This window comes from Labrus mixtus, chromosome 23 (assembly GCF_963584025.1).
Source record: "Labrus mixtus chromosome 23, fLabMix1.1, whole genome shotgun sequence".
NCBI lineage: Eukaryota > Metazoa > Chordata > Actinopteri > Labriformes > Labridae > Labrus > Labrus mixtus.
This window is the reverse complement of record NC_083634.1, coordinates 9,934,930-9,953,904: the sequence shown is the minus strand read 5'-3', so window position 1 is coordinate 9,953,904 and position 18,975 is coordinate 9,934,930. Positions and strand designations below refer to the sequence as shown.

The following is an 18,975-nucleotide window of genomic DNA, read 5'->3' as shown; positions in this document are numbered from 1 at the left end:
AACAGGCTTTTTTGACAACTTTGTTTTTTAGTAAGATTAACTATTGTACGCTGTATACGAATTGCAAAATCAATGATACCATTAATTAAGGGCGGCATGTTTTGACAGATTTTACCAACAGCTCATGTTGTCCCAATGGAAGCGCCTGTCCTCCCGTTATGTCAAAGAATCAATTAACTTCTATTCCCTTAATAATAACTGATGAATATGTTGGATCAATGGAAATAAACAAGCACAGTAATGAAATCATTTTTTTGTTTGACATCACAGCATTTGTTTATTACAGATTATTTTTCTTTGTTAATACAAAATACTGAACAATGTCATGTCTCCCATCTGGGTTAAGTTTGGAAACTCCCTTTTTTCTCAAAATGAAGAAAGTCCTCTTCCATTAGTGCGAGAGGAACCCCAAAAACAAAAACAAAAAAAAATCCTACCTTACAGTCATCAATACTATAATATGAATTTCTATACATTTATAAAATCATAGTTATTTGCGATGCTTCTTTGTTTCTTTATTCTTCATTTTTAAGTACACTTACAAACAAAATTATGAATATCACAAACAAGCGCACACACACACACACGGGCGCACACACGCACACACACACACACATTATATCCCATGTATTTGGTGTCAAAATGTACTTGCATAATGTATTAACACTTGTTTCTTTGCTCATATGAATGTGTTACCCTCAACACTATTAAACATGACACTGTTGAAAACCATTTTACTGCCATGACACTCCGTTATCCTCTGTGAAAAGACCAAACATTATTCCGATCCTGTGAAAAGGGATTGATTCGTTAACTGATAAATGTGCCATAATTAAGGAACAAGCTTTTTGGGGGCATTTTGCACCTTGTTTTTTTTTTTTTTTAACTATTTCCTCAAAGTTTCATTTTTTTTGTACAACAAAAACAGCAATTAACGTCGGCGTCAAATCCACTCAGATGTGATCTTAATACAAGCATGAGCAGCTTGCTCATTTCTAAGGCGTAGAGAATGGGTGTGGGTGGGGGGGGGGGGGACTCTTAACTACAAAAAAATAACAGCATGGAGGTTTAACCATTATTTTCCACAATCGTTTGTTTCTTCTTTTTCTTTTTTAACACAGTATACTGCACAAAGGCAGAGTAGTAAAGTGATGGAAGAGCAGATATGCATCATACACACGAGCACAGTAGAACCTTCACTTCATTACATTAAGACACTAAATCAGAGAGAAAAACAAGAAATCCTCGCTAAGGTCTTGAAGGCCACCAGTCGACAGTTAAATGAAATTATTCTAAACATATTTATATAGAAATGTATATATTACCAAGATCTTACCCCGTTTTTAGAGTTATAACCAAAGCACACAAAGCTGTGGATGACAATAAGAACACTACATTATCTCACATGGTGTTATCAGCGTAAAAACCTCTTCTGCTCTTACTCTGAGAGAATGAACAAGACTTTCACTGAGCAGCTACTGTAGATTTTGGAAGCACTTCCCATTTCACCTTGTTGCCTGACCCGGGTCAAAGCAGCAGAACTTCATCTCAGATATGTGACAGCATTAAGGAGACAAGAACCAGAACAGGATTAAGGAGGCCCCACCTCCGGTTGCAGACAGCAGAGACCGTCCTGGAGATCTCTTAGAACAGAGAGCCACTGGAGGGAGCGTGTGTGGTGGAAGCCGTCCACCAGGCGGCTTTGATGGATCAGTCTCTTCAGGGAACCTTGCAGTCGATGCTAAGGTCAAAATATATCAGGACAGCCTTCCCAGCTGCCCCGGTCCTTGGCTTCCCAGTAGCCTCCCTTATAGATATGGACTGGCTCACCTGTGATGCGGTCCTCACAGCGCTCAAACCAAAGTGCCTGGTAGTTTTCATGAGGTGCGCCTAAAATAGAGAAAAAACTGTGTTAGGAGAGGAAATAAAAGAAGACAATCTGGATAAAAGATTGGAGCATGAATCAAAATTAAAGGAGGAAGCCGTTGAAGAGCAAAAATAGGAGTACTTGCATTTTAAGGTGGGATCAGTAATAGAATCCTCCTCGACAGCTTTTGAAAGAGAAAAGAGGGATCACAGAGATTTTTTTTACCCCTAAATTACAAGATTTTCCCACATACAAGCAAAAGAGGACAAACATTAGCACAGGGTTGAGCCTCACCTTCTTCTGATTGGCTGGAGGTGCGTTGGCTGGCGGCCTCCCTCTCTCTCTCCCTCCTGACGCTGCGCTGCTTCTCCTCTAGCCGCTGCTTCTCCGAGTTGGCCTCGTCCCAGCGGCCCTCCTCCATTAGGCGTTGATCGGGCCGGCGCCGGCTGTCGGTGGGCGCCATGCCCTCCTCAAGCTCGTTCAGGGTCAGCGCCAGAGCAGTGAAGTAATACATGGTCTCCGCTCCGTCGCTGTGGGAGGCAAATACAACAAAAGATGTTAGCTTATCTACATTGCGCGTGTATGCTGTACACGCCCTGTTGGCCATTTATGTTAGCTAATCTGTGCAATCTTTCCTCTAAGAAGGTTAAATATATATTTTGACCAATATTATATTGTATAAGAATGCAATCTGAAGAAGAAGAAAGCATTAGTGCCAGGTGTTGAAGAATTCGCTATTGAACTCCATCGAAAGAATGAAAAAAATGAGGAAAAGTGAAAGTAAAACTAACACACCATAAATCTACATACTTTGACATGAAATTAGAAGTATTAGAAGAGTAGTGAAAAAGTAAAGATTCTCTCTCTGCATACTGACAAAGGACGAGTGTGGGACAGCTAAAATCATACCGTGATCATCAGTTTTTCAGAGTAGATAATAACAGGGGGTGGTTACTCCTAAATCTGTATAATTGTCAGTGACTTCCAAAAATAACATTCTTCTTGAATTGCACATCCTAGTACTGATAACACATCATGGAAACACTTCCTCAAAGAGCTACAGTCATGACTGAGGTATGACTGGTAGGCAGGTAGGTGGAGGTGAATAACTCCTAATAAGTGACGCTTCTACACCCTCTATAGGCAGCACATAAATTCATCATGGCAAGGCAAGTTTATTTGTACAGCACATTTCAACAACAAGGCAATTCAAAGTGCGTCACACAAGACATCAAAAGCATCATGACAGAGGAAAGAAAAGAAACATTAAAATAGAACATTTAAAAACCACTGAGATTATTAAATCTGAAGAAATGTTCAAATTAAAAGAATTAAAATGAAATTAATTGAAATAAATAAAGTAAAAACATAAAAAGAGTTCAAAGTTACAGTGCAGAGTTAAAGTTTAAAATCTCATTAAAATTGTTTAATTAAAGGCAGCAGTTCTACTTGGACAGTTTCCCCACAGGGTTTCTCTGACAGAATTATAACATCCATGTTGCTGCTTTATTAGAATTGAAAATAATTAAAAAATAAAAGATTAAAATTAAATAAATAAATAAATAATGTTTTTTTTTTAATTAAGAAATTATATTATTGTGTGACTCTGTCTTATTTCTATGTCTGAATTAAATCTTGTCAAATTCTTTGGTGAGTGTAAACCTCAAAAAATGAGATGTTTGCTGCCTTAAACAATCTTTGTCATAGTTACCCCCCTATACTTAGTGATTCTTTCTACTTAAAAGTATTTTACAACATGCTGCTGTCTTTGGAGCGTCACATAGATCATAGCATATTCCAGTGTTTTTTTCTTTTACATTTTTTGAAGGTTTCATTAAGCAGAAAAAAAGTCTTCTTTCTGTGTTAATCAGCCTCATCGCAAAAACAGTGTCCAATTCACAAACACTGCACCAACAGTTAAGAGAGGAGCAGAAACTGTCTGCTGAGACTGTGGTAACAGAAATCATGTCACATGCAAACTTCTAGTGATCAGAAAAACAATTCCCCCTCTGTATGACCTTAAAGTATCAACATAATTAGTCTATAACTATGACTTTTACATTGGGTTAGGCGTTGGCAGTTTTTGAGCCTGAATATAATGAGCCACATGCTTTGTGAATTACACCTTGAGCAAATGATGAGCCATTAGCTGCTGAAATCCATGAATCACACTTATAGTTTAGGATGATTTTTGTGATATGTGCCACCCTCCCAACCTGCCAAATCCATCACCCAGGTACAGCGTCATGTAGGGGGAACCTCTGCGTATGCAAATGTTGTGAAATATTTGACTTTTCAAATAGTTTCTGAATAAGAACCTGTTCCTCTCGGGAGAGGCAGACAAAACAACAACATCAACTGAACAAAGAGTCAAACAAGGTAAATATTTGTGTTCTTGTGGCAAGAATATTTTTAGATATTACATATGACTCAGGTTTAATCACACACACACCCAGCCATGCGTACATGCGACAGTACTTACGGAAGAGGGTTCCTCCTCCACACCTCTCTGGCTTTGAGGGTTTGATAGACTGTCTTCTGTTTGCCCTCTGTGCCGTTCTCCCCTCCGCGGCTGCTCTGCATCACCCGAGAAAACTCCATCTTCTCATCCCATGTGCCCGACAGCACGTAGTGGGCTTTGCCATCCTTATCCATTACAACGCCGGTCACCTTAAGAAAGACGAGTGAAGAGGGTTAACAGAGAAATGAAGCAGCACGATCCAGGCAGCCTCAGGGACCGGTGATGTGATGTAGGGCGGAAAAGGGCAAATGAATAAACCGGGGATTGGTTTAAACTAACACAATTTAATATCAGAGAAGATGAGTTTTCCCTTTAAATCGATCACACATAATTAAAAAAAAAACTATAAAAACTACCACATGGTCAAATATATAAAAGACTCCATAATAAGGAGCTGACAAACTGAGGAAGCACCATTAGGAAAACATCAAAAGATCATCCAGAAATGTAAACTAGAATAATCCAATATACAGATTTTAAAAAAGACCAAAAAGTAGAATAAATGAATAAATAAGGTTAAAAAAGAAATCAGTTCAAAGCCGGACTAAAATGGGCAGGTCTCAAATGTTGAAATGTGAGAATGTAAATACACACAAACACTTAAGAGACTTCTCAGAGGCAACAACATAAAAAAGGAGAGAATGATTCATCGAGTTTGCTTTTTTTTCCCCTCACCTTCCTGGCCACGTCTCTGGAGAAGTAGCTGTAAGGAGCAAACTTCAAGTGGCAGCGGTCTCCAGTGGTGTGGTTCACCACGTCGATCTCCCCTGACTGACCAAGAGAGAGAGAGAGAGAGAGAGAGAGAGAGAGAAAGAAAGGGTTAAAAAAGAAATACACTTTTTAGATTCACACAAATAAGAGCAACAATTTAAGTTAACGATCAACTGTACACTTTGATTGATTTGATCTGATTTGATTGATGATTGTATGCATGAATAAAATACTAAGTGGTCAACCCTCGTGGGTTTTTAAGACTCCAGAAATTCAGCTGCAGCGGCTCAACATTTCATAACATAACAAAGTTGCATGTTCCCTTCACAGCTCAGTCTTAAAGGGTTAATATATGTAGAATTGTTTCACCTAAACATCTAAATTGTTAAAAAATGACTTGACCTATGTTTTTATCTTTTTGGTGGTTGAGTGCTTAAATCTCTTCTAATATTTCCAACAGTTATCAAAGCCAGAGAAATCCCTAATTTTATAGTTTTAACAGGACGCATGTTTGTTGTTGCCGTGGAAACAGCAGATGTTACGTCAAAGACCACTGCACAGGGCAGTGGGAGCTGCTACTGAAAGCTGCTGTGATAAAAGACGTCATGACACTTGGATACATCGTCCTCAGGTCTGAGTCAATCGTTCGTCTTGACTACTAAGAGTTCACCAGGGGTTAGGGGTGGAGTAGCAGAGAGAATGGCGGTATTCACATACTGTGCCTTTATATAGTGTATTTTGTCTTTTCTCCCAGCAGGCTTTGCAGCTAAACTCTGCTCCAGAAATAAAAGCTGTCCTCTGCTAAAGCAAAACTCAAGTTTTTCATAAACTAACCAGAAGAAATGAAAGGTAATGGAAGACATTTTTCTAAAAAAAAAAGGTACATCCTTTATGTTGTCATGGATGGGACAGTAAAACAGAAAAAGTATCTCATCCTCAATATCACCTAACTCGACTCGGCCTCGACACTGTAACTACCTTTATGGAACAATAAGCTCATAGTTTGGGTTTACACCATATATCAACTTTGATATGTAAGTCATGGAAGTATTTTTAATCCTATTACTCCTCTACACAACAGTATATGTAAAGAAACTCTGGAGTGTATACTTTAGTGCAGCTTTTAGGTAGGTGGTGTGAGTTAATAATGCTTAAAGATGTACAGTGATGTTTCAGAATGTCGCAAATTATATTGCAAAATATAGAATCAAATGTTTCACACACAGTCGTGAGTAAATATTGAAGGCGCTGCAGGTGAGCCATGTGTGGGTGACATTCAGGACGGTTTCAATAGCTGCATCGTCTCTCTGTCCCCGTGTCATCTGATATCATGTTTCCTGTTACTAACACCACACCGCCTGTCATGTTTTCACTACTTTTCACTCTGAACATTGTTTTCAAAAAGGTATCCTCGTTACAAATGTGTCCTTGAGGCACTACATTTGCCACTGTGAGTAAAATTTGTGGTTGTTGCCTGACGCAAACGCTGGATTTACAAGCTTAGTTGATAATAAATAAATAAATAAATGGCAATAGGAGTGCTTATAATCTGTAATGAAAAGTTTTAATCGAACCACTTATATTTGCTTTAAATACACTCAGGCAGACTGGCTGTCACATGGTTTGCAGCAGACCGTGTAACTACTGCTTTAGGGTTTAAATCTGGCAGAGACGTTTATTGTTTGTCCATGTCCTGTCTCCACCCTATTTCTGAGTCTTTGAGTTAGACATAATAATTAAAGGCTCTTGTATTCAGAGCACATAATATGTTTCTAAAGGTCTGGGGTGTTAATAAAAAAAATCGGGGTTTTGAAGGTGTCATTGTGTTCAAACTGTCAGTCCCACCTGGTCGATCCACAGTTTTCCGACGATGATGTTGTGCACCGTGGTGGTGACTTTCTTCCATGTGTAGTGATTGTTGCCTTTCTCGAAGATTGCGTGAATTGTGCCTACCAACAAAGATGACATGCAAACAAGGGATGATAATCATAACCACCTAAGCAAACAAAGCCTCGCTTGGTTTCCCTTGGCTAACTTTTTGTTAAGTCAAAAGGTGTGACTGCTGCATTCTTCCAGCTGTACTCAGTTGGTTTAATAAAGAACACTGTAATCATTGGTTTGTGCACCTTGTGTTTACCCTAAGGAAATACGTCTAATGTTAGAAACACACCCTCATGTACGTAATCAGCGGATCACCAGGCATGCTTTCTATGTGCTAAACCACGTGGACTTACCTAAGGGCATGATGGAGAGGTATTTGCCCCTAAACTTGCTGGCGACAGTGATTTCCTGCCTCAGAGTCCAGCCCCGATCAGAGATCACATGATGCGCTGCTGCAGGAGGGTGATGACTCACCTGTGAGGGAAGGTAAAGACGACATGTTGCATGTCATTTCACATCAAACAGGTACATAACTGGTGGCCATTGAGCCTCTTTCTGTAGCCCTCTCGCACTCAAGACCCACTTTCAGTGTGAAGTGGACAATGACAGAGCAGTCTAGTATGAAAATAAAACCCTGTTATTATATATATTATATTACTCATCTACAATAACATTTAATGGTAATTACTACTTGCTAAATCCAATTTAAAGCGCTTTGTGACTCATCTGACCCAGTCCTTTAAAGCTCTCGCTCTAAATACAGCCATGTCCGCAGCTTCCTGCTGAGCAGATTTGCTGGCTTAAAGAACATATTAGTCAGGATTTTATTCGACTTGATGTATTTTTCCTGCCTAATGAATAAAAGCATTACTGTGTTTCTTGTTTTGCAACATTAAAACTCCTTTTTTGACTTACCTAAAAAAAAAAAAAGCCCACCGTTGTCTTTTCACCTTAACTGTGTGTTCAAGTACCACGTCTCTTTTTACCCTGAGGTATAATACACTGACCTTCTCTTGAGGAAACTAGTTTATACTCATGGATGTGACTTTCTTGACACATTGAGGTCCAGAACAATTATTAGAACACAAAGGAGACAATGACTGCTGAGTCAATGGAGTTTCACTTCCTTAACAGAATCCTTCAGTCTCTATGTGCTGCTTCCCCCCTCACCTGCTCGCAGAGGGAGCGATAGCCACTCTCTCTCCGGCGGTCCAGCTCGTACGTCTCTCCCAGCAGAGGGTTGAAGGGCTTGCCGGTGCGGTGGACGGTGGTGGAGTAGGAGGACACGGAGAAGGCGGCCACGTAGCACATTTGCTCGAGGGAACTCTGGCACTTGGCGGCCTTGTCGAGCAGCTCGTGGTACTCGAGGTCCTCCGACAGCCGCTGCAGCATGGATATGGGCTCGTTGAAGTTCACCTGCCAGGAGCAGAATCACTCAAATGTCATTTGATGTCAGACATTTCTTATTGTGATGCCATTACATTTAGCCTGCAAAGAGTGCCCAAGATAATGTATTAAAGTTATTTTATCCGTAAAAGGGATCGTGTGCGATATTAATCATAAATGTTGCCACTTGGTTTATTTATCGTACATATTATCTAATCTATCTATCTGCCCTCCTTTAGCACGTCATGGGAAAAAAAGGAACACTTATAAAGCAGCACCCAATAATCAAAACAACATAACAAACATACCACAACGAAGCACAGTGCATCACAAACACACACTCTCACACCAGCAACCACATTCAAGAGAGGAGGATCTTTCAACTGCAGATAGAATTATTAAAAATGTTTCAAACTATGTCAACCTTTCTCAAAAGTGTTAATATTAAAGGAGCAAAGGCAGAAGCAGCAGACAATCTACATGTGTTTAAGGGGTTACGTACCAGCACAGGTACAAAACTAGTCAATACTAATGAATTCATTCGTTTAAAGTGAGATGCAGTTTTTTTGGTTTTCAAGCCTTGTTGCAGCCACCATTTTAAAAGTGATGTTTACCAGCCTATTCAAGGAACTCTGCATCTGCCATCGTCTCATTTAGACTCTAGTTTTTCTTTAATAGGATCCCCATTAGCACCAGCATACGCATTGGCTGTTCTTCCTGAAGTCCAGCACACATACAGTCATGCTCACTTCTACACAGCACAGGCGGCAAGACCAGCTCCTCCAAAAGAATGAAAGTGAATACAGAAGAAAGTCTTAAAAAATCAGACTTGATTTTTCCTTCAGACATACAAATAATATAATATACATATTCATACATTCTGATTAGGGCCTGACCGATAAATCAGCCAGCCGATAATATCGTCCGACACTAGCTTATCCAGTGACTATCGGTATCAGCTCATTTTTCCGCAGACATGCGCCGATGGTACTAGATTTATTCAGCAGTTAAACAGCATTTCATCTGAGCATCGTTGTATCACACTAACAGATCACAGGCTGTTATCAGCAGAATGTTCTATATGGATTACAACAAACATTATCACTCTCCAGTGTCACACGCTGATGCACATACATCAGCGCAGTAGCTTTCCAGTTGAGTGACCATCTTGTCGTATATCTATATCTGTCTATCTCTACAGATACAAAACAGATCTAAGAAAGATATTTGCCCATATTTTGGTATCTGATTGTTTTTCCTCCCCGATATCGGCCCCAAAAATCCCACATCAATCGGGCCGTACTTTTGATAACATAAATGATTGTCTGAATGACCTTTATAACTACATCTCTAACCGTCCCGTGTTCACAGACATTAAAGAAGAATAGCCAAACAGGACTATTTTGTTTTCATCCAAATGTACACCTTGTTTTATACTCAATGTTCTGTCACAGTTTAATGTTTGATTATAGTTGATTAAATTGATATTTAACTATTTTTAAACACATCACTCAGATTTTTTTTTTTTTTTTAGAGTATTAGATGCCAAGCAGGACATCGGTGTGTGAAAATTAACCTGTCAGCGCCTCCTAGTGGACAAACCATGCCATGGACACAGCATTTATGTACTACCTCAAACAGTTCAGCCTTTTCTGCACTGATAATACAGGTTACTCTCTGATATATAATAATATCAGATATAATGTGTACTTTGATTATTGTAGTGGGAGTAAAATCATTATGCGTATATACTGTATAACTCAGCAGAGGACAGTAGTTCTTGTAGTCATAATTTATACTTTATGGAGGATTTTTAAGATTTTAAAGAAAGTGTTTATCCAGCACTTTACAACTTGTTTTTCTAATGTTCTACATTTTTTTTTGTTTAACAGTTTTTATTGGGTTTTCAATTAGCAACATCAATGTACATTTGTTTGCAACATACACTGCAAATATTCATTTGCACATATTTAGCACAATGGAATTAATGTTCTACATTTGAGCTGAATCTGTGTATGCTGCTTTGGCTTTATCTGCTGAGTGATGTGCAGCTTTTGGTTTTGAGACTGAAGCCAACCAAAACAGGACAGCAGGAATGTGAGATAAATATGAACTGTTGTTATAGACTATCTTAGTATTTCTGCTGTGTAAATGCAGTCGACAGGTCTGGTTCAAGTGCCATCGTATGTCTACAGAGCTCGATCTGCGTGCTTGAGCAGATTTAGTGTGTTGATTGAAATATCCCTTCTAAATAAAAAGAAACCTGCATAATGGTCAGAGGTGTGTATCTAGGGTTTGTCTCTGAGGTTTTCCAAGTAAACAAACTGTCTTTGTACTCATCATGTAAGCCAACAGAGATATTTTTACCTCCGGTGACTCTTGAGGAATGCTGTCAAACTCGTACTGAGGACGATGAAAACGATTGGTGTTTTGATTGAACCCGGGTCATCAGAGGACATTCGTGTCAGAAGAATGTGACCTTAAATCACTGCGGTTAGCTTATTAAATAGCGAATACGTCTTTTGTTTGCAGCCACACAAAGACATGAAAAGAGCAGCCAAGCGCTGGCAGAAGAGGCTGTGAAAAGCCCTTTATATGCTGGCTAAGACCGCATGAGTGTTAAGTAACCACCGCACAGATACTCACAGGCATGGGAATCTTGGACAGCTCTTTGCCGATGCAGTTCTTCATGATGCTCCAAAGGTTGAGAGAGTAGTTGGGTTTGTCGGAGATGCGCGTCCGCCTCTTCTTTAAGGGTACTAAGTCCTGAGACGGGGATTCCTGGTTCATCGCTAGGGGTTCCTCGTTGAGCTAAAAGCAAAGGCAGGAGAGTCTATAAATACAGGGCTACACCGCTCTTAGAAAGAATGACCCATAACGACTGTAACACTTTTAGTTTTAAGAATCCAATTCATAACAAATGTATTCTCAAGACACTTTAGGTACAGACCCTTCTGTTTGTTATACTATTTACAGAGGCTCAAGTTAGATAGTGTGCAGGAGTTTGCTTGCATATTATAAAGTTATATTATATTTCAAGTCTTAAGTCCTTCCAGCAAGCTGCAGATTTACAAGAAAACTTTCTAAAAAATAATGTAAAGCAAACAATGGTTGGCAACATTTTGACGGGGCTTCTCACGCAGTCCAGTTTACTGCAATGGTCTGATCAAGGGGCTTCTTTCAGCTTGTGTTTAAATGTGCACTTTGAAGACTTGGTGGTGAAATTTGAAGAAGTGAAACAATTCTATGCTCTATTTTCTGAACTGAATACACAAACTTTATTCGAATAAAAAATGGGTCCCTGGAACACTGTTTGGAGCTAAAAAGCTACAAGGAGCGTTACAGTTTCAACTTCTCGTGTAGCATTTTATCTTCACACAGAGTTCCAGGGACCAAATTTTCCTCTGACGACAGTTTGTATATAGAGTTATGAACATAAACCACATAATCTGTACACTTCTCCAACGTTCTCCAACCCGTGCTTGTGACATTTGAACCATCCAGGACTCTGTGGACATTTGGGGCTTGCCTATTGGCTGCCCCAAATGTTAGAAAAGAAACACAGTGAAATCAGCATGGACCTGCGCGGAAAGATTTTAAAGCTTTTCTAAAACTCTCTTAAAGCTGGTGCGGTGGCTATTAAAGGCGCAGTCCACTTTTTTAACACTACATGCTCTACCCCTCTAACCGCTACAAACTCATTTTGAAACACTTTCATTGAATTTCACTATGCACTTTTGTCATTTCTATTCATTTTAAAACCTGTAACTTCAGCTCTTATGAATTGAATATCTTTGATTTTCATTATATTTCATTCATGTGTAAAGCATGCTGAAATGCTTCGGTGTATGAAAAGTGTCTCATTAGACACTTACCGACTGATCATCAGGACACATTTCACTGTTGAAGCCGCTGATGTTACTGCTTGACCTTCTGCAAGAGATTCAAATAAAGGGATTCTGTCAGGGTGGAGAAGATTTTTTAGGTGAAATAAAAAGCCAAAATCCAGACACAAGGAAATGGAACATAGAGCGATAAATCTGTCACCAATTAAATCGATCTAGAGCACAGATAAAGAGAATACAAATCATACAATGAACAGGGAAGAATAAACCTTACTACACAAAGCAAACACTCATGATGACACAGCACTCAAGCCTAAAAATATTTTTCCTTGTAAGAGTGCCATATGAATTGGTACATATGTGCCTGTGGGCTGAGAGACTTGGAGAGCACTGACTTGTGGAACTGTGGGTCTGCAGGTACGGTGATGAACTCAGGTGCCTCCTCCATGGCATCAAAGAATTCATTGTCGTCATCTTCATCGCTGGCTTCACCTTTTCCTGGACCCGCAGCACCTTAACAATGAAGTAATTGATTGTGAAACCTGAATTACAAGTAATAAATTACGCTCTCTCGCTGGCAAGTGTGACTCTTTCATCAATCTGTCTGGAAAGGAAACCAGTCAGAGTTATTATAACTATTTCCCTCAAAGTGCCTCTTAGGTAAGGTTTTACTTTTTGAGGTCACGTCCTACTTTTATTGTCTGCAGTAGAGTTCGCCTGTGAAGCCCCTCTGAACGCTCGCTCCAGGTTGTTGTGCTGCTTGGCCAGCTGCTCTAAAGTCTCCTCCAGCCGAACCCGCTGATCCCTTTCTGCCTGAAGGGCTTTCTGCCACCGCTTGCTGTGAGCCTGAGCCAGTGCGAGGAAGTCACGACACGCCTGAGGGGGCAACACATCATACGGGGTGAAGCAGAACACCCCCAACCCCTGAGAGCCAAGTCATATGAACTTTTTATGACCCGCTAAGACCAACTTTTGCTACTACATGACACATGAGAGGAGGTCAAACTTACGTTAATCATGGCGTTAGAGGTAATACGGAACAGTGTGGCCCTCTCCGTCACCTGACGAATCTTATCCCCAGCCTCTCCCGTCAGACGCAAACTGTCCAATTCTGATAAAGACCTGAAAGAGATATTGAAATGAACAAGGTGGGTTAAAAGTTAACAAAAACAAAACTGATCAATCAATGAGGCCTAGTTTTAGGCAAGACTCAGAAATATGGTTTCTCTATCTCTTTATTTTCTTTATCAGTGTTCTTATATGCTTTTGATGTTTGTTATGTATGTAACAGTGCTCTCAAGTGTTTTAAGGGCGTTTTCACATTTGGCGCGATTGTCTCATACCGTGCCCGAGCATGATTCCTCCCCCACCCCTCTCCCCCGCTGGTCTGCGTTCACATCAGTAATATCCATGCATATGTACACAGTCTGATACAGCAGATGGCAGTATGCACACAGCTGGTTTGCAAATCGGCAAAGAAGCAAAAACGAAGCAGCAGCAACCATGGCAACCACTCGCAGACTGAGTCCAAACTGCAAACTCTGGATATTTTGGTTATTTTTTTCTGTGACGCAAACTTCAACCCTCTTCCTACGTCCACAGGCCCCTGCTGCACGGGTACAGTGGATATTGAAGCGAAAGGAGCCGTTTAGAATGATGTCATCGTGCCAAAGTCCACCTCTTCCAAGCCAACTCAGGCAAAGTACCCGAATACGATACGTTTGTGTTCACACTGATCAAATGAACCGTACTTTTAAGAGAATCATACTCAGATCAGGGCCCAGGTCCTTAGTGTGAAACTAGCCTAAGTGTTTGAATGTATTTAACAGTGTTCTTTAGGAGCTTTTTATTTATTTTTCAGGGTTTTTTTCTTTTCTTTAAAGTACCTAGTTTAATTCTACTGTAGAGAAGATTAAAAACTATTCTCTAACAGTATTATAAAGCTAGTTTAACATTTAAATTACATTCATCTACATGCTTCTTTAACAAATGGTGCCTCTCCTACCTGAGCAAAAGACAAAAAGCCTTAAAATGACAAACTATAAAAAGGTGTTGTTTTTTTTTAATTAAGGTATGATTATTCTCTCAAATGGATTTATGAGCATCTTTGAGTCTTGGGTTCTAGATTTCTAAGTAAAAATACCAGACATGAGAACATTTTAAGCCTCAGGGCTAGAGAGTGCAGCAAACAGAGAGCAATAGACTGGTAAAGCCTGACCTCTGGAGGGCAGAGCCGTGCTTTGAGATCAGGTCATTGCACGTGCTGAGATCCTCCACTTTGCTTCCAAGTGTTCTCAGAGCAGACTGGACCTCTGAGTTCTGTGATGCGCTGCCTTGTCCCGGTGCTGCTGGCGCGGACGATGGAGGAAAGTCGTCCCCTGAGTCGTCTGGTAATAAACAAAGCAAAAAAAAAAAAAAAAAAAAGAAGCTTTAAATGATTACTGAGAAAAAAATAACTTAAGACAGAGGAAAAAGTTCCAGAGCAAAACTGTTTTTTTTTTTTTTCACCTGACTCGGCCTGCATGCGAGCCGCCTTGGCTTTGGCCAGTTCCAGGGCAGTGATCCAGCGCTGACGTTCCACCTCACAGCTGGCCTTCAGGTGGTACGTTTGTGCCCCACCGTTGGAGATAACGAAGTTGCAGGCGTCATCCACGGTGATAGTCGCTGTGGCCAGGTTGATCGTGCCTCGACACGTGTGGCCCATCTCTGCCTGAGTCCTGATAATGAAGAGGTGAAAATGCTATTTACCTGCATTAAAATGCCTTGCTGGAATTAATCAGTACACTACAACTGAACAGTGCTAATGAGGTGTATTGTTATGTACAGAGTAAACGGCTAACAACATACAGAAACAACTGTAATGGTGATAAATAAAGCAAATCCGTGGACATCTACATCTTAATTTAGAGCTGTTGTCCTATGATTTGATGATCCAGGCCAGGATGCATATCAGTGTTACGTGTGAACAGGGTTGGAAAGTAATGGATTACATGTAACGGCGTTACGTATTTAAAATACAAAATAAGAGTAACTGTATTCCGCTATAGTTACAGTTTAAATTGGTGTATTCTGAATACAGTTACATTCTCAAAAAAAAGGATTACCGGTAGGGATTGCTTTACGGCACTACACGCAGGTTGCACTATGCGGATGCAGAAGCAGGTGGCAGTATGTGCGCAGGTACGCTGCAAGTCAATGCGCGAGAGCACTTTCCACACAAGCGAATGACAATGGCAGAGGATGAGAAAAACGACCAGGAGGAGGACAAAAATGCATTTTTGGCATGGAAATTCAGAGAACACTTTACCTACAAACCTGGTCAAGAAGGCCGCAACATCACAGTGTTTACATCTTTCAAATGACAGAAAAATAAATGGCATACATTCATTTTTTAATTTGATTCAACATTCTAATCGTTAAGTAAGAGGAACACCATGATTAAACTACAGGCTATTGTTGCCATATAGCCAAACAAAACTGAACATCCACAGCCTCTGCATTCTATAGAATTTCAACATTGACATTCATGTCGTCCTATTTCCCTCTTTTCGCCAACACTACATATTAAACTTGGATTTTCCTTTTTCTCGGGTCGCGCGTCTCTCCCCCAGCTCGCCCCCTCTGGTGCGCTCCTCTCCAGAATGCGCTCGTTACTTCCCTCTAAAGCCCGCTGCTGCTACTCTGTAGGATGCTTGAATTGGGGTACCTCACCACTGTTTGTACCCCCGTCTTCGATACCTTTTTCCAGGGCATTTATGTCCGATCAGACACAGCGCTGGCCAGCTGTCTGGTGCGCAACAACGGCGAGTGTAGAGCGCCCGCGCCACAGAGGAGACAGCTCGCACCTCCTGCGCAATGTGTGACACTTCATTCTTAAGATCAAGGGAAGAAAAGAGAGGCCCTGTTTAATGCCGAGGTTTTCTTATAACCAAAATTTTCTTTGTAATATTCAGATTTATCTCCTATAACTCAAAAGTATTGTGCGTTTATTTGCCTCTCCCACTAATACATATTTTGCGCTTGCAGTCATCCTGCTTTCTGTCCAAACTCTCCGTGATGTAAACCAGTAAAACACGCAAAAGCCTAACTTAAATAGTACCGCCTCCACAAGGTTTGCACCTGGTGTCATTCACGCAAATTTTCTTAGTAGATCACCCGCAAAACGCCCACCAACCAAACGTGCAAACTTTTGGAGTGAACACGCAATTTAGTACTCTTTACTTTGGAGCTTTGTAAATCTGGCCCTTAGAGTTTAACAAGTGGCAAAATGAATGATGAATGATGAAGGAAAGCACATTTGGCAGAATTAAAAACAATCCACTAGTGGTGGACCTCGTCTGTTGTACATGCCAGCAGCCGACCATTTAGTCCATAAATGTATTGGCACCACTAGGTTGCAGGACAAAATGGACCACATTTGTGTTTCGTGTACTTGCATAACTTTTTCTCTGAAGACAGTAATTAGATCGTTCTCTAAAGCATGTGTTAACTAAATTCAGTGTTCCAGATAAACACGCTCAGCTGGACGATTTTGAAGTAAGCTAAAAGTAATCCTAAAGTATTTAGAATACATTACTTTACTTGAGTAATCCAACCCAATACATTACAGATTACATTTTAGGACATGTAATCAGTAATCTGTAGGGGAATACATTTTAAAAGGCCCATCAAGATTCTTTCTGTCCTGCTCAGGGGCTTGATTTGTGTTCCATGTGATTATAATATGAGGAAACATTGCAACTATAATGGGAAAGATCTAATAATAAATTCACTCAGTTATCAGCTCCGGGTGTAATTCAATAGTTGTTACCATCTACAAAAAGGGGAGATTATTTTCTGCCAATGATCAAGAGTATATACGTAGTTAAATGTATCAGTTTTACAGGAAAGTGTACCTGTAGTATGACAACAGCCCATTGCTCAGGACAAACCACCTCCGCTGATAACCCTTGATGTAGTTTGTCCACTTGAACACCCATCCTTTGTATGTGTCACCAGCAGGAGTGGGCGTTGGGGTTTTGGGCTCCGACATCACAGCCTCCAAAAACGGGAGACCGATTTGGGGAACCTTAAAAGGGAAATAGAAGTTCGAAACGTTACGCAACAAAGCTGTAGTTTGCAGAGAGGATCAAAAATCAGTGATCCCACACAGTCAGCAACTTTCTGACTATCGAATCTTTTCACAAATTAAAGCTCACAATCAATACTTAAAGCCTCGTATGTATGCATTTCTGTTGTACTCATACAAAAAAAACAACACAATAACATTAGATTTTAGACTGCTGGTTGGAAAAATCCCCAATACATTTCATGACCAGAATAATTAATCCAGAAAACAATCTACAGAATAATTTATGAAAACTGAAAAATACATGTTTTCAACAACATAACTAGGGTTTCTAAAATGTTTTGGACACTTGATTTTTCTAATGTTATTTATGGCTGCTGTTCATATTGATCGTTCAGTGTGGAGTGACAGGTCAAAGTTTAACAGTGGAATCAATAAAGAGTCTCTTTTACTCATTTTTACAAACAAAACTTCTGTTCAAATTGGCATGAAATAAATCCAAATTATATTACAACATAATAGTTGTACTCTGTTTTTCTAATTCTGCATATAATAAATGTTACTGATTGACACAGATTAAATTATAAAAAGGTGTAATCCGGTGATGAGAAAATGTAACACTTGCCTTATTATAATTATTATTATTATTATTATTATTATTAATAAAATAAAATAAATCAGATTAACAACTAAAAATAAATCACACAGAGTAGTGACGTGCTAACAGAAGCTAACGATGGTTAGCTCCAGTTTGAGTTGCGGTCATAATGACAGGTCACTGCTACGACAGGAAAGTAAAAACAAACACTGACTGACATGTTCACTCAGAGTTTACCAGCTGACATCAGTATATAAACAACAAGTTGTGGGAAAACACACACACAGCTGATCACTCGTTAAGCCCAGCGAGCTAGCCTTGCTACTCGCCGAAGGCTAAATGTTTACCTTGACGTGTCCGAAATGTAAGATCAAGCGACCAGACAACCGGGGGAGTCACTGCTAACTTTGACACCCATACGCTGCTGTGCCTAGTGAGCTAACGAGGCTAACTGAGCTATCTGACCAACACGGAAGAGATAATAAAAAAAACAAATGAAGCAGCGACGTAGAAGATAAAAGCAGAGCGGCTGTACATCCAAATGACACCAACGAGTTTCTTTAGCGACCCTCAATGCATGTAAGTGTCAAACATATAGCTGCGTACGCTGACAAGAACCTACAGCTAGCTAGCTACACCTAACTAGCCTAACGTTAGCTCGTTGGTTACACCCGGTGCAACACTAATTTGGTGTCGTGTAGAAACAAACAGCTTCCTTTACTGCCTCCATCAAGTCGGGCGCTCGGCCACACAAAAACAGAGCCTTGAAAAATAATGGTACATTGTGTCAGAAAAGTGTCACATAATAACATTATATCGGACGTCGAAATCCAATTTTCTTTATTTACTCCAAAAAAAACAACTAAATACTTCCACTTCTTGTTCACTTAATTACAGACTGTCAGTAAATACCCTGTGATTGCTGTTACTTCATGTCATTCTGTAATTTGTGTCCGTATAATATGTTTTATTTTGAAGGATACAATGAAAAAAAACATTGGTCGTATTTTACTAACTTGACAATTTTTTTTTATTTTTTACTATTTTACTCTACACATTATGCCATACAGTTTCATTAATTGACTACAAGATTAAATT

The 18,975-nt window shown here is 39.9% G+C and overlaps 1 protein-coding gene across 1 annotated transcript; it reads right to left on the bottom strand.

Moving 5' to 3' along the window:
* Positions 1–249: 249 nt before the first annotated feature.
* Positions 250–18,567, bottom strand: LOC132958135 (oxysterol-binding protein 1-like). Its single transcript, XM_061030764.1, has 16 exons — positions 18,225–18,567; positions 17,107–17,279; positions 14,720–14,928; positions 14,430–14,598; positions 13,222–13,333; positions 12,904–13,087; positions 12,607–12,724; positions 12,242–12,299; positions 11,013–11,177; positions 8,151–8,396; positions 7,334–7,454; positions 6,945–7,048; positions 5,064–5,159; positions 4,350–4,537; positions 2,162–2,397; positions 250–1,890 (listed from the first exon to the last, which is right to left on the bottom strand). Exons 2-16 carry the CDS (start codon positions 17,241–17,243, stop codon positions 1,748–1,750), a joined length of 2,286 nt encoding a protein of 761 aa, XP_060886747.1. The 5' UTR covers positions 17,244–17,279; positions 18,225–18,567; the 3' UTR covers positions 250–1,747.
* Positions 18,568–18,975: the final 408 nt, after the last annotated feature.

Coding starts and splice junctions, on each gene's coding strand:
- LOC132958135 (XM_061030764.1), bottom strand. CDS start 17,243: ATGTCGGAGCCCAAAACCCCAACGCCCACTCCTGCTGGTGACACATAC. Junction 13,088..13,221: donor CCTCTAACGCCATGATTAAC/GTAAGTTTGACC, acceptor TTGCCCCCTCAG/GCGTGTCGTGACTTCCTCGC. Junction 11,178..12,241: donor TGTGTCCTGATGATCAGTCG/GTAAGTGTCTAA, acceptor CTTTGCTTTTAG/CTCAACGAGGAACCCCTAGC.